Genomic DNA, 16,300 nt, shown 5'->3' with positions numbered 1-16,300 from the left:
CCTGTTCTAATAGGAAAGGAACATGTGGATTAGTCAGAATGCTTAATTATTAAGGGAAATTCTGCTGATTAGCGCAAAACTGGTTAAGATATTCTGTCTCAAGAGGTCAGTCTTGGAGAAACAGCCTTGATCAGTAGAAAGAGGTGATTTTTTTGTAAAGTTAATTATTAAAAATATGTAGTGTACTGCACATATGGTGTGATTCCAATTACATAAATATATGTATTCATACTTATGCAAAGGAAAAATACCAGAAAGAAAAGGAAAGTTTCAGTTAGGCATCTCTAGGTGTTTTTATTTTCTTCCTCATGTTTTTCTGTATAGTCAAATGTGCCGCAATGCCCATGCATTAATGACATAATTTTAAAAGGATTAATGCAGATAAAATCTTTGAAAAGAGACTTGTTTTTATTTGTGCTAGATACAAGAAGAGAATTCTAGGAAACTACTAATTTTTTTGCTCACCTATATCTATTACTTGCTTAAGTCACTATTTCTCACGGATGTTAGACTCTCCCAGGCTTTACACTATCCCCTCTACCTAGAACCCCTGTCAGGTAATGTACATTTCACTATGTCTTCAGAATTCACTTCCTTTGCAAAGTCTTTCCAGATAAGACACTTGTCAAATGAGAAAGGTCTTCCTTCCCCTTCAAGGGAAATCCTGTAGCAATTATTCTCAGGTCTATTTTCTCTATTCCTTTACTGTTTTCTTAGTTTTTTTGTTGTTGTGGTTGTTCCCTAATTTCCCAATTATATTTCTCGCTCCCTAAAGTTAGAAGCTTGCTTTTCACAGATTTAATGGTTTTTAGGATGACACTGGTTACACAGAAGATTCTTCCAAAATACTATTGATGTAATGAATATTGCATAAGAAGATGCATTCTGCAACAACTTAGCAAGTAAGAGTGCAGGTCCATCAATTCCCGGCATATAGGTGATCAGTTCCTGACATTTTAGGCCATTATGGGATTTGGATCTCTAGTATGTCCTCTTTTAAATTTTAATTTTTCCCCAATATGTTCTTATATCAAGTGCAATGAATGACAAATGTTTAATTAGACAAAGTTTTCCTTTCTTCTAAAAAAACCAAAATTACCTAGCTTTGGAAATCATTGAGAAGTTGTATCTGTAAAGTATGTTGTCTTTAAAGACAAATGAAAAATACAATCAAATGATAATGTTATGTTACTAGATCATTAATGGTTCTTACCTGTCCACTAAAGGAAATTTTAAAAGGATGCATGAATAACTTTGAAATAATCACAGCAAACTTCTTGCTCAATATTATGACGAGAATTGTTTAAAAATGAGAAAGTCAGTAAAGATTTCTTCCTTTTAAGAAACTCCAATTTGTTAGAACTATGAAATTAAGATAGATCTTTTAAAACTGTATGAAGTTTAATATATTAAGGTTTTGTACATCATCAGCTATTGTGCATCATCAGATCGATATGTTTTGCTGATTGGTGTTGCTTGTCAACAATTCCCCTAGTTCATACCAATTGCTCTTGAAAGGAATAAAAATCAATTTTTAGTATTACCAGGAAGAGAAGTTCTCAGTTTTAGGAACCTCTCCCCCTGCCAACCCTGCCCCAAGGAGGAAAGAAAGCATTTCATGGATATCTGAAAATGGTCAACCAGCTACCTCCAGAACCCTTTGGAAATGATCAACATTCCTTGGTGCTGGACCTGGAGTCCTGAATTAACCCAAAAAGACAGGATCATATTTTCTGAGTCTTAATATGCTCTTTTACCTGAGCAAACCTGCAAGAATAGGAAAGGAAGGAAGTTAATGCCAGTACTCTGACCCTCTATAAAACCTCAAGGTTCTGGGACTTGCAAAGATTCAGAGTAAAAGTGCATTGTGCCCTGCACATAGTAGACATATCACTGTTTGTTTATGTCATACTTTAATAATTGAAATGCCAGCCACAGGAATCCAGCTAATGCTTACTTCACTGCAGCATGAGGTTACATTCAGCAACACCACTCAGAATAACCAGGAGAAGACAAAGGAAAATGGTATGACAGTAACGTCAAAGGCTCTGATTTCTAGATATAGTTGTGCTCTGAGTTTTTTATGTTTGCCCTTTTCCCACTGAAAAATGGGAATAATACCCTTTTCACTGACCATTGGAATGTTGAGGAGACAATAAGTTAGTAACTGGAAAGAATTTGTGGTGAAAGGTGCTATGTGAGTTCATGGTATTTGTTAATGTTATTACTCAATCAGTTCTGGCCCAATGTGGAAACAGAAGCAACTTCTATTACAAACAATGTAAGTTGCTAAAATAACCTTGGGAAAGAGAGAATAAATGAATCTACAAAGACAAATAGGTACCAGCTGGATTATTGAGACCTCATGTTGAGGCTGCAGGCTTTTAACACTAAAAACAATGTCCTTTTAATTTCAAGGAAGAATCATTTGGGGAAGAAAAGTAGGCAACCTATTAATAAATGAGTGACATTTCTAGGTGCATATTAACAAATATGTTTATAAAAACAATTTCTATTACAAGACTGTACTAAGCAGAAGTCTCCTTTAGCAGATTTTAAAAAATGGGATATGTAACAAAAGGTCCATGTGTGAACTCTGGAAACACTCAGGACTTAACCAGACTTCAGCACGTTCATTAGGGTCTTAGAAACAGTACAAAGGGAAATATATATATATATTAATTTAATTTATTAAAATTTGTATTAAAATTTATAAATATTAATATATATGTAAATTCAAACTGACAACAGCTATGACTTTACCATCTGCCTTTAAGCTTCTTCCAGTCAATTTCTAAAGGATAGAATGCTATGTTTCCTGCCCATGGATAGCTATTAATCCTGGGGTAGAGCCATCAGAAACGGAATTAAGAATAAAATCTTTTGTTCTTTCTGTATATAAAGCATATGATGGAATTATTCACATCACTGATATGAACTTGGCATTTTACTATTATAGACAACATTCACCTTTTATCTAAGATCTGTTGCCTTCTTAGGCACACTGAATTTCATTTTACTTTTTAAACCAACATTAGCGGTTTCCTTTGTATTGTCATGTTCCATCCACATTCAAAAGATATGCCACTTGGCAAGTTACTGCTTACACTAAGGTGAGTTGGAGACAGCAAGTCATGATGAAGGGTAGGCGCTCACCTTCTGCTAAGTACTCTCACTAGCTAAGAATCGTGTACTCAAGACCACACGTGCACTGGTTCAGTTAGGATAGGCTATGCTGTAATAACAAAGAGATCTCCAAATTCAGTGTCTCAGGGAATAAGACATTTATTTCTCTTTCAGATAAAAGTCAGGAGGAGAGTTTCAGGTCAGTGGCAGTCATTCAGTGGGCCAGGATGACAGAGTTCTGTCATCCTGTCAAGGTGGCTATTGGGTCCACGTCAGGAAGCCAGACAGTGAAGAGGGATGTAAGAGCACACCAGCGCCAGAACTCTAGCACCTGGCCACTCTAGCCTTGCCTGACCGCAAGGGAGACCGGGAAATATAGTTCAGCTGTGCTCTCGGGAAAACGAGGAGAAGGGATTTTTGTGAGCAGCTTGCAACCTTTACCACATTCACTATACAAATTTCTGCCTCAGCAAAATAAAAGATACTGTATAAATGGTGATCATGGCATTTGGGGTTGTCACAAGCATTCACACCTGCAAACTGCAAGAAGTCATTCTACCCAAGCATCTATTTATACTTAATCTCAGTTAAGGAGGGGAAAAGGAAAGGAATGGTTTATGGGGGGGGGGGTGATAATATAGGAGGTAATATTAGCTTGTATAAATTGTCTCCAATGATGGTAATGCAAGGCTAAAGTCTTTTTTAAAGTACATTTTAGTATTATATAGTATATGTTGAGAAGCTTTTCTCTCTTCAGTTCTTCAATCTATTGAGGAGGGAAATAGGCCAAGGAAGTTAAACTTCTCTTCTCAGGGGGCCTAACTGTTGGCCCAGGCTGGTTTCCAAGAGCTGAAACAAGGGATGGTAACTGGTGGGGCTGTTCTTTTGCTGAATAAAGAGAAGAAAAGAAGAAGTCCATGTCTGTTTCCCAGGCACAGGGAGGACCAGGAAGCAAGGAAATCTCCAATTTTCAAGTCCACTGAGCAGAATACAAGAACAGGGTCCAAGACAAAGAGTTCTCCACTGAGAACCACCAAGATGGAGCAATCGAGTCCTGTGCGCAGGCTGAGCCTGGAAAGAAGCCCAGAGGCCACAACTTTCTTGGGAGGGAGGTTTCTCTGGACCCTTAAGGAACTGAGACTTTGACATTCCAACCCTGCCGCTAGTTTGAGGGTGGTCCACTCCCTCCATTTGGAGAAGAAGAATCTTGAAGCTAAATCAGCACGTTATGATCACGCTGATCCATGGCAAATCATGAAGCGAAAACAAAAGTTCACAAACAAAATTAGTAGAACCACCTGTAGGACCTGTGTGGAAAGAGAAACTAGCTTTCGTGGAGAAGAGGTGTTAATAGCATGGGAATTAAACACACTGACTTTGGATTTAAAAGGTTTGATTCAATTCCTGTTCCTGCCACTAAGTAGCCTGTGACTTTGGGTGGGTAGTCTATACTCTTCAAATCTTAGTTTCCTATCTGTAAAATGGGAGATAAAAATAATACCTAACTCATATGTTTTCTTTAAGATTTAAATGAATGTTCAACTGTATTTAATAAGGTATAGGAACTCAACAAATATTAGCTAAAAGTATTTCCAAAAATGGAGTTTTTCTTTACTTTCTTTCTTGGTATAAAATTTGTCCCTTATATCTAAAAACCAATCAGTCAATCAAACCTGACCCCCATGACCTCATAGGCTCTGTTGAGTACAAGGTGAGGGTTAAGTTATGACAGCTGACACATCTAGCAAAAATATATGTTAATTTAAGACATTTCCTTTCAGACATGAGTGTTCCACTGCAAACCTAGGTATATTTCTAAGATCTTAAGGAAATAAATACTATAAAACATGACATAGTTCAAGTAATGTAAAAAAAAATGTCCACAGGGATATCTCTGAGCATTCTTTCATATGAGATGTCCCATATACTAAGAATTCATGATTCTCCGCAATTTATTTAATATTTCCCAAACAGGCCATCTTTCCAATCATTACTCTTTCCAGATCAGTATAAATTCTATTTTCAAGGACTCCCAGTCCTTTCGTAGGAACCCATCATCACTGGGCATGCCAGTACATCTGCTGGCAAACTGTGAGAACAGTATTAGTTGACAATTGTGAGAACTAAAGGTTTTTCTAAAGGTGATGAGGCAGAAAGGGAAAGCAGATGCTTCTGAGGAACAGGGAGAAATGTCAAGAGAATTGGTCTATCTTCTTGGCACCCTGAAGCCTGAAGATGAGGGGGGTATGCCAGTTCATGGCCTAATGAAGGCCGAGAGGGAAGGATCCAGCTGACTGCTCACTAAAGGTGACTTGGAAAAGGAACTTGACCACAGTCATAGAGAAGAAGAGTTGCAACATAGATTGGAGGCATAGAAAATTCACTGGTGTGGCATATGTGCTGGAAAAATGAGTGGAATCTTTAGATTATTTCAAAACTGTTTCATAATAGTGATATTAATTAATATTTATTAAGCATCTGTTATGTATCCTATACTGTGCTAAGTACATTACATGCTTTACTAGAGTTAATATCCCACCCCTAAGGGTAACCACCAATATTGTCCCCAGTATCCAGATTGGGAAGCTGAGGTTCACAGAGGTTATGTCCTTAGTCTTAAGTAACTTTAAGGAATGAATGCAAAGTGCAGAGCAAAAATTAACTCAGAACCTAGCTAGGGAAAGAGTTCTGCTCATAAACATACTTTTCGGTGATACTTAAATTCTAAGAAAACTTTGCTCACATCCTCCTGGATGAATTGATAACTAGTTTTTGTGTCAGGAAAGGCATGTTTCTCTGAGGTCATGTTGCAACACTTTCAAAAGGGTTTCCCTCAAAGGTGTTTCATCTATTAGTATCAGCAAAGATCTCATGGAATGACTAATTTTTAGTAGTTGTGACCGGCAAGTCTTTATTGAGTCATTCTCTTTAGAAATAACATGCTGATTCATCAGATCTTTTTTTAACGTTAATTATATTTAACATCTGACATCTTCTTTACCCTTTATCCAAATCACTGAATACCAGGGAAAAAATAAGCCAAACCCAGATTTAGGTTAAAATAATACTCGATTATTAGTGATTTAAAATGAAAATTGAGTAACTTCAACATCCCATTAAAAAGAAAAGCTTACATTTCATAAAGTAAAAAGGAACATTAAGTATTTTTTCTTAATACTTAATGTTAATTTCATCCATAAGTTACATGATACAAATTGTATGCTTTTACATACAAAAGATTTTTTTTAATGCGATCATTCTAAGAAATGCAATAATCAGCAAGAAAGCATCTACTAAAAATGAGCTGCCTTTCTAGATTCTTGTGGAACTGTAAAATGATTTATAATAAATAGCTAAGCCTTCTAAAATTGTCACTAATGTTTGTACAATAAGGTGTGCCCTGGCCTTCAATTGAAAATGGTTAGTATTTGAACTCCCGATGTGCAGAAAGATGTCAGCAACACTGGATCAGATAGACTTAGAGAGAAACTTCTTTTTCCCTTTGATAAAACAAAAGTACCTGTGGTGAACATTTGTTGTTTTTGCCAGTGCAGCATCCCTTCTCCTTGGCTTGATAATGTCCCTCTGACTTTCTGGGGGATCTACCCATCCCCATCATGTACCATTTGGTGGGCTCATTAAATTATGAATCAAAGTGCAGAGGGGTACGTTGGCATTTCTCATCTCTACTCTCACTTTCCAAGACCAATCAGATAGGAGTCCTAGGAATTTGGCCCAAGGACAGAACACGGTCAGAGCTGAGTCTTTTGATTACAACTCCCCAAAGAGATTGTCCTTGTTTCTTCCTGCCACTGTCCTGCTTCTCTCTGGAGGTCTGATTGTGCTTCCATTTCTTAGATCTTAGGAGCTACTCCACATTCTACCACTAAATTCCCCTCTTAAGTTAGTCAGTTTCTGTTGTTTACATTAACTGGTACTGTACATGTTCTTTCTTTTTTTTTACTGAAAATCTTAGTAAACACTTTTGTTCTTTTTAACATCTGAAATGAGATCAAACCTTTCCTGACAGTGTTTCAGTTTTAACAAACGTAGTATTTTCAGTTGGGATGAGCTCTTCTTGATTAAGAGAATCATACCAGAATCTAAACCGTGTCATAACAGATACAAGTAACTACATTGTAGTAAAAACAAGAGCTCTCTTTCATTCTTAATTTATTTCTACTAAACACTTACTATTTTGAGTTATCATCACTGGGGGAAACAAACAGAAAATATAACTCTTTTGTTCTTGAGCTTTTTCAAAGCCTGCCTTCTAGCGTGTTGTTAGAGCCAACAAAAGGATGCTGATGGCTCTCTTTTCGGGTATTGAAACAGGTAAGAAACTATCTTTCTGGGTTAGGCTAAATGTCTGTCCAAAGGTATACTATAAAGAATGAAAACAATTTTTTTTAGACATTTCAGGTAAAATTCACTTAGGTCTAAGTTATCTGGCCAATTAGATTTGAAATGGTTAGCAGCTTGAAGTTTGGTTAGATCAGTTGAAGTTTGGTTAGATCAGTTGAAGTTGGTTAGATCAGTTGAAAATAGATCTATCTGGCCATTCACTGAGGAGTGACAGTTACCAGGCTGGGCATGGGGACGTCCTTCCCCACCAGCCAACATGCCAGCCAGGCTGGGACCACCCTAGATCTCTCATTGCATTCAACACCAACATCCGTGATATCTGAGGTTTTTTAATTCATAACATGTACATACAGAGAAGTGCATAAAACATGTAAGTACATGTAAAGAACAATTATAGGGGGAATACATTCAAAACTGTTATTACATTCATTATATTCAGCATTTTATATCTGCCTACTGAAAGCTCCCCTAAACCCCCAAGGCCAAGGTTCCAGACACCTCATGTGATGACCCTTAGTCCTTGTCTTATCCCTATCAAGGCACTTATCCCACTCTTTCATCTTTTTGTCCAGACATCACCCATACCAGTGTTCACACATAAAGCTTATTAAAGACACAGATTATGCCTTCTAACCACTGTATTCTCTCAGCTAGGCATGGAGTGCGTCACTTTGTAAATAACTGATAATAAATGAATGAATGAAAATAAATAAATGACCCATCACTGTCTTCAAGTAACGTCAAGGACAGTTGGAGGAGGGAAACCAGTAAAACAAAAATTAAATACAATCTGCTAAGTGTTTTCATAAGAAGAGCCCAAGGGGTGCTGAGATTCAGGAAGTTGGCACCCACTTCAACCAAATCTTCCTGGAAATGGTGTGCTGAGCCTTAGTGGAAGAGCAGGTGTCTCTAGCTGAGACAGCAACAAAGGAGTATGATGCAGGAAGGACAGGAGACCTCATAGCTTGAGATGCTGTTAAGAGACTAAGACACAGCCTAAGTCAAAGTTTCTTAATCCAGAATCTGCAGATCCTGACAGGGTCCATGGATAGAATACGGAAGAGTCATGGACTTGGATGGGAAAAAAAATCTCTGTTTTCATTAACCTCTAACTGAAATTTAGCATTTTTTAAAAATTAATTAATTTAATTTATTTATTTTGCTGCATTGGGTCTTTGTTGCTGTGCACAGGCTTTCTCTAGTTGTGACGAGCAGGGGCTACTCTTTTTGCAGTGCACAGGTTTCTCATTGCAGTGGCTTCTCTTGTTGCAGAGCACGGGCTCTAGGTACATGGGCTTCAGTAGTTGTGGCACACGGGCTCAGTAGTTGTGGCTCTTGGGCTCTAGAGTGCAGGCTCAGTAGTTGTGGTGCATGGGCTTAGTTGCTCTACGGCATGTGGGATCTTCCTGGACCAGGGCTCAAGCCCATGTCCCCTGCATTGGCAGGTGGACTCCCAACCACTCTGCCACCAGGGGAGTCCCTCGCATTTCTTTTGATTATAAATGTAGGTGACAAACAACTGCAATACTACAATACTATTATACAATCATAGTATTAGTGATAACCTATGACCTTTGTTATAAAGACAAATAATAGAAAATTTCATATCATAGTAGCGTTGTTGTGGATATCTTGAAATACAGTTTACACTCATTGATAATTTAATATTGTGGCAGTAATTGGATACACTAAAGATCTTTATATTTAATGTTTTAATAAACACAGGTACACATTTACAAATTTGTTTATTAATATTTAGGTGCCTATTTCTCTAAAATTGATTTCCTTTGTTATTCTATGTATTGTATTATGTGTTTAAATATTTAAAACTGTTGTTGAGAAGGGATCTATAAACTTCTCCAGATTGGCAAAGGGGTCCATGAAAACAAGAAGGTAAGGAACCCCTGCTCTAAAGGCTTTTCAGGGTGGAAATCATAGAATGGGACTAATGGAAGAATAAAATGTAACCTTTGAGCCAGTGCTCTCACTAGAGGAACCCACTCAGTCCTAGAGGAATTTTCCTGCATATCATTATTTTTGTTTTATTCCTTGCATGGGGCTCACACACCATGAAAGCATTATTTGCATTTAATGTTATCCAGAAAAAAAAAAATCAAGGCACAAATTTGCTAACTAGTGATTTCATTATACCAAGGACACAGCTTTCAAATTTTGAACCAAGTCAATTTTTTTACAGATTACAAAGAAGAAGGGGCCAAATATTGAGCTTTAGGAGATGAATACATAAATTATATTTGAAAGTAAATTTATGAAAAGAAAATTATAATTATCATCATCATAATAAATTATCTTGAATTTGTACTTCTTTTCAAAGATGTTTCATATCTACCATGTTTGTCCTCATAAAGTCTTTGAAATAGGTAGAATATGTATACAGGGGAATAAAAAGAGGAAATTGTGACACGAAGGAAGATGTTAGGGTTGGTTGACTGAAACTTAACAAGTACTTAATGTCTACCATGTACTCTCCATATTGTGTGTGACAGTGGAATGACACAGGGGGTAAAAGACATCATTTCTAACTTCAAAGCATGCCCATTTTATTCCATATATGGAGCCAAACCATGTATCTGTGAAAGAGTATGAGACTGTGTATCCGTATAACTGGGGACAAAACTTCCAAAAGTAACCTACCAGAGTAGAGTAATTTTAACACACATAAATTTGGGGATGCTTCATGGAAAAGGCATTATAAGCTCCACTTTTAAGCTCAAGAGTAGTAGATGAACTAACAATTATTGAGCATTTAGTAAATTCTGGGCACTATGGTAAGTATTTGTCACGTTCCTTAGGGTCATACAGTAGGTAGGTGATAGATTCTGCAGTGGAACCCAAGACAATCTGAATTCCAAGTCAGAGCTCTTAAATAATTACCTCCATGGGAACTAGGACTGGGTCTCTTTGTTATGTTGTTTCTGGAGCAGCTAGCACGGTGTTTGGTAGATTTTAGATGTTTGAAAGTTTGCAGTTGAGTGTATTTTAACTAAATCAAGGAGGAATGTCTCCAACCTAGTAAGTGGTTAACACTGAAATTCAACTGAACTGGCTGTTAATTCTTTCCATTAAACCCATTACTCCAAACAACTAACAGCTCAGACATAGACAAAATCACACTTAATCATCCCTTCATTCCTATAGCTCAACACTGAACGACGAAATACCTAACTATATATAGAGAGGGAGTGAGGTTGAGCACGTGTATGTGTGTGCATATATGTGTTGTTATTTATGGGAAACTCCTGTTCATCATTCAACTTCTTCTTGGCCTCCATTTCTTTTTATTATCATAAGGCCTATACTTCTTCTTTTCATTATGATGTTCTAACTATTTTAATGTGAGCATACATTGGATTTTAGCCTTATTTATCATTTCTTTATATTTAATTTTCACTTTGTATCTTATAATATCCCATCTCCACAAATCGTATGGGTAGATGACAAATTGTTTCTTCCTTGTATATATTTCCAAATAGACTATCCTTCCTGGATGTATTACTCACTTGTTCTTTATTCTTTTCTACTGAGAGTCCTGACAGGAAAATCACAGGTCTTGATTTTAAAAGGCTTGCCACTCGGTTTCCTTGGAATTCCCACCTCCATGCTACCTCTCCCCATAGAAATCCTAGTTGAACAGTTCTGATTGAATTACCTCAATCCTTTGACACCTTCCTGTCAAGGTTTTACACAGGACAATTACCTAAAATGAGCGTTTTATAAATAATTACATCAAATGCTTCTCAGAGTTCAAATTTTAAAATGCCATCTCTTTAAATATTAGCTAAAGAGATGTTCATAAAGAGATGTTCACATTGTCACATTCCTATTTCCAATAACAAACTATATGAATTATTCTGCCGTGCCATAAACACTAGAAATAATCCTTCAGATTTAAATTGAGTCTTTCTTCCAGTAAAAATGCAAAGCATTTCAGGCATATTAAAGGTAATTCTTTCATTTTTTCAGTCTTGAACACGGTTTTCCAAGATCTTCAAGAAAATGCAAACATCTTAAAATAAAATAAACTCAAAAGTCATTCCTTCCTTACCACCACTATAATATCCTCATTCTCTTTACCTACAAATATGAAGGGAATAGAAAATTACAATATATGTTTGGTCTAGTTCAAGTTTTAAACAAGTCAAGGAGTAGTTTTCTAAAAGGACAGCTTTGATTTATGTTGTTGCTCATAATATTAATTCATGTTTAAAGTTATGAGTTTAACTTAACCTCCTAAATATTGTCATTCCCGTGACAATATTTAGGAGGTCGTATCCACAGAACAATTCAAAAGCAATTCCGGGATGTGCTCTCTATTTCCCAGGCTGGACTTCATTTCTTCAGAGGCGAGGTAGTATTTCTTCAGTGGCTCCTTGATTCAAGCAGCAGTAACTAAACAAGGGATGTTGCCTACTCAAACTGTGGTCCTTACAGCAGCATCTGCATCACCTGGGACTGCAGAACTCTGGCTCCACCCTGGGCCTGCTGAATCAGAATCTGCATTTTAGACCAGATGCCCAGAAGACGTTTGAAAGGTTTAATCCAGTGCTTCTGCTCTAGAGGATTAGTAGTGAGTATTTAAGGATACAGTATGGAGATGAAATCTTCACTCAAATTTGGGCTCAGTGAGACAGAGTGAGGGAACTGACAAGTGAGAGCATGATTACCTTAGGAGTGGGGTAATTGCATCGCCATTACAAACCCTTCCTAACTCTTCTTCATCTTCTCCTTCTCTACCAAATTTATATCATCTTGAATTTTTTTTTTTTTTTCGGTACGCGGGCCTCTCACTGTTGCTGCCTCTCCCGTTGCGGAGCACAGGCTCCGGACGCGCAGGCTCAGCGGCCATGGCTCATGGGCCTAACCTCTCCGCGGCATGTGGGATCCTCCCGGACCGGGGCACAGACTCGTGTCCCCTGCATCGGCAGGCGGACTCTCAACCACTGCGCCACGAGGGAAGCCCAGGAAGTGCTTTTTCCTACCCAATGGAGTTTCAAATGCCCATTGGTTGGTTGACTTCAACACACCACAGACTGACCGTGGTAGAAGGGATGAGACTAGGGAGACACGAGGGTCTGCAGCTCTGAGGAGCCTCCAGTGCCTCCGCCAGGACAGCCATAGCTCTCTTGAGCACACCTGGAGGTGAGTGATGGCCATGTAGAGGGAGAGGTAGGAGGTAAATGAGGAGGGAAAAGTGGGTCTCTGTCCTTAAGACTGCTGCCATTGATGAGTCTCCCTGCTGGTCTGGGCAGTGCTGTGTGTCTTCCCAGCAGCCCCCAGGGCTGGGTTGGCCACATTCTCTCTGGTAATGACACTGGGGCATTAGCTTTCTATTTTTTAATAAACTAATTCCCATGCCCGTGCCTCCTTCCCTAGAATGTTTCCCTCTTAAAAACAGCATCCTTCCTTACCTAGACTGTCTGCACTCAAGGAGGAAAAAAGAATACTTTTCTGTTTACCCTGTGGTTTGGGGGTCCTGCCCTCATATTCACAGGGTCAGGATCAAAAGTACAAACGGGGCTTCCCTGGTGGCGCCGTGGTTGGGAGTCCGCCTGCCGATGCGGGGGACGCGTGGTTCGTGCCCCGGTCCGGGAAGATCCCACATGCCGCGCAGCGGCTGGGCCCGTGAGCCATGGCCGCTGAGCCTGCATGTCCAGAGCCTGTGCTCCGCAACGGGAGAGGCCACAACAGTGAGAGGCCCGCGTACCGCAAAAAAAAAAAAAGTACAAACGGAGGTCCATATACTCTATGTCTAAATATTTATAAAGCTTAAGCCAACGAATGCTTACATGAAATATGTTCCAACCTACACTCTTGACCTAGAAAGCTAGGCTCAAATTTAGGATACATCATAGCCCTGAGTTCTGTCCACGACAGAAATAAGAGCTAACAATAGGTGCCCTTTATCACAGTCTTGGGCACAGTCTACCCTTTGGAGGATGGACAAGACATAGATGCCAATGCAGATCCAATACAGTCAGTGTCTTTTGGGTGCGGAGTTCTGGGGTCTCTGAAATGCAGGCAGTGGTCTTAGAACCGGGGTCACACACAGTGAAAAGGGAAAGAGCCAGCAGAGGGCTAGAGTCAAATCTCTGACACAGGAGTCCAGAGCAGAGGATTCTCTTCCCCAAGCCTAAGGGCAGTACTGAGGCTGGGGGTGGGAGGCAGACAGGGACTCTTGTACATCAGTACAAAAAATTGTCACCGCACAGCAGAGAAAATGCAGAGAATACAACCCAGTGGAAAACTCACACATATACTACTCAGGTCAGAGAGTTAAATGTTGCAGTCTCGGGAACTTTCCACACAAACAAACAGGCATCTGGTATTTTCAGCTGATACTGGAAAGAATTCAAGTCCTTCACACAGGGCAATTGGAAAAATCTCCATACATAAAAAATGTACTTGGTGTCAACTGCATAAATAAGAACTCGGGCCTTCCTGAGGCTTTTACGAAAGCCCCTGAAACAAGATGCCGACTCCCAGGACAACCAGGTTAAGATACAGAGAAAAGGATTATTGCCAGAACCTAGAAAAAGAAGAGTCCAGACCATCCTAGGTCAGAAATTATGTTCTTGGTTACAGATCTATGATATATCCTCATGGTTCACTGGACAGCAAAATGTACATAGTTCTTTCAGGGTCAGGGCACGATGACCCTGAATATATCCCGTTGTTATCTATATGAATTCTCTAAGTCATATTATTTATAGCTCTTTACACCAGCTCAGGAGAACCAATTGTGCCCTCTCTTCCCATCCCTGCCTGCAGTGACTTCAGGGTGGTTGCTTGAAATTGGCATTGGTGAGGGTATTTTTTTAACACCGTAGAAAGCCACAAACGCTATAAATCAGAGCTGTCTTCCCCTGGAGAGCCTTGTGTTATGAATTTACCAGCACACAACTGTACGTAGGCCCAAAGTGGGCAAAAATATCAGGTAAGTAGTTCTCTTCTTAATCATGCTAATTTCTGAGTAGGCTACCTATTTATGACACACAACCATGATTTACATACTTGTAGCTAAACTTTATTTCAAGATATAATTGTCCAAAAACACTTTAGATTTTGTTTTCAAAGTGTTATGAATCAGAAATATTTTAAAATTGTCAGGGTTATCTCCCAGATTATTTTATCCAAATGTGATTTGAAAAGAATAATTTATTGCACAAGAAGTTAATAAAAACTAGTTCCATGTTTAGGAAAAAGGAAAAAAAAGATTCTCCTGCACCTGGTCAGAAAGTGCTACTTAGCTTTTGAGAATAATTTTGAACGGCACAAAGGCATTCTCGTGTTGATGGTCTTACTCTGGGGCTTGTTTTCTGAAACTGCCTAGAGCATCAAATCCAAAATAACAGGTGTGCGTGCATTTCCTATGGGAGTCTGTCATTCCTTTGGTTCCCCTCTCCTGTAAAAAATAAAAAAGTCAAGTTTCCTCCTTCGAGTCATGCTTCAACATGCCAAGGGCGGACATGGCACACCTGCTCCACCTTCGCCACACGTCACTCATCATCAGTGGGAAGAGAGGCATCGAGAGAGAAGAGCGTGAAGATGTTCGTCAGCCACCTGAAGAACTTGGCACGGCTTCCTCAGTTGTTTTCTATGTCTGAAGGCATAAAGTTACAAAATTTGGAAAGGTCAGAACTGCAGGGCAAACTAGCTGCATAACTCCTTTACTGGGAATAGGGATGGAAGAGAGTGTTTACGGTTTGTCAGCTTTCAGCACAGTTTGGAGAATACTAAACACAGGTGCCATTACTCCAGCCTTTTTCTGATTTATTTGCAACATCTGTGGAGAAAACCACAGCCTAGAAAGAAATCACCTTGACAACTTCTTTTACTCAAAGAGCTGTTGTATTTTCTCAATGTTCTAGTCTAACACTCGCTCCAAAAACACATTTGTAGAGCTGAATTGGAAAGTTTTTCATTTGAATTGACTTTACCAGTTCTGACCTGGCTGGAGTTAATTTGTCTCATGAAAAGTAAATATTTTGATTTCTAACAAAATTTTAAAGAATAAGTATCTTCTTTATTAATTTACTATGGTGGGCTTAATGATGGCCCCCAAAGATGTCCACATCCTAATCTCCAGAACCTGTGAATATGTGATGTTACATGGCTAAAGGGGTTTTACAGGTGTGACTAAGTTAAGATCTTGAGATGGGGAGAGCATTCTGAATTACCCAGGTGGGCACAATGTAGTTACAAGGGACCTTATAAGAGGGAGAGGAGAAAGCAGGGAGGTTTGCCGTTGTGCTGCTGTCTTTGAAGGCTGAACAAGGGGTCTGGAGCCACGGAATATAAGTAGTCTCTGCAAGCCGGGAAAGCAGGGAAGTGAATTTGCCCCTAGAGCTCCCAGAAGAAATGCAGCCCTGTTGACACGTCGACTTCAGCCCAGTGGAAGACATTTTGGACTTCAAAGCTCCAGAACTGTAAGAAAATACATTTTTGCTGTTTTTAAACCACTAATTTGTTATAGCACTGGTAGGAAACTAATACTTTTACAGAGTAAAAGTGAAAACTCTGTTCAACTTTTTTGGGGGAATTTGTATCTGAAGCCCACAACGTTAGAGACCGTACGATTACGTTTCACCACACACTGTTACTTGTCACAATTATATGCAAATAACTATCTAGATTTTATACTCAAGATACTTGTGATTCAACAACATTGTTTTTATTTTAAGGCTAAAGGATAATTTCTAGACTTAAGGAAAAACATACGATAGCATCAGTGGAGAGAAACATATTTAAAATACTAACACAGATTCAGCACTGCTGAAGCAGATAGGTT

General features: G+C 38.9%; 1 protein-coding gene across 1 annotated transcript in view; it reads left to right on the top strand.

Moving 5' to 3' along the window:
- The window catches only part of LOC113625337 (PC-esterase domain-containing protein 1B-like), a 92,643-nt gene extending 87,223 nt beyond the window's left edge, over window positions 1–5,420 (top strand). Inside the window, 1 exon segment of the mRNA XM_027115810.1 lies at window positions 5,268–5,420. Within this exon segment, the coding sequence (XP_026971611.1) occupies window positions 5,268–5,420 (153 nt within the window).
- The last annotated feature ends 10,880 nt before the right edge of the window (window positions 5,421–16,300 follow it).

The sequence above is a fragment of the Aethalodelphis obliquidens genome, unplaced genomic scaffold (genome assembly GCF_003676395.1).
Source record: "Aethalodelphis obliquidens isolate GAN/ISIS:26980383/991018 unplaced genomic scaffold, ASM367639v1 scaffold2, whole genome shotgun sequence".
Taxonomy (NCBI): domain Eukaryota; kingdom Metazoa; phylum Chordata; class Mammalia; order Artiodactyla; family Delphinidae; genus Aethalodelphis; species Aethalodelphis obliquidens.
This window is presented reverse-complemented; position numbering and strand designations above follow the sequence as displayed.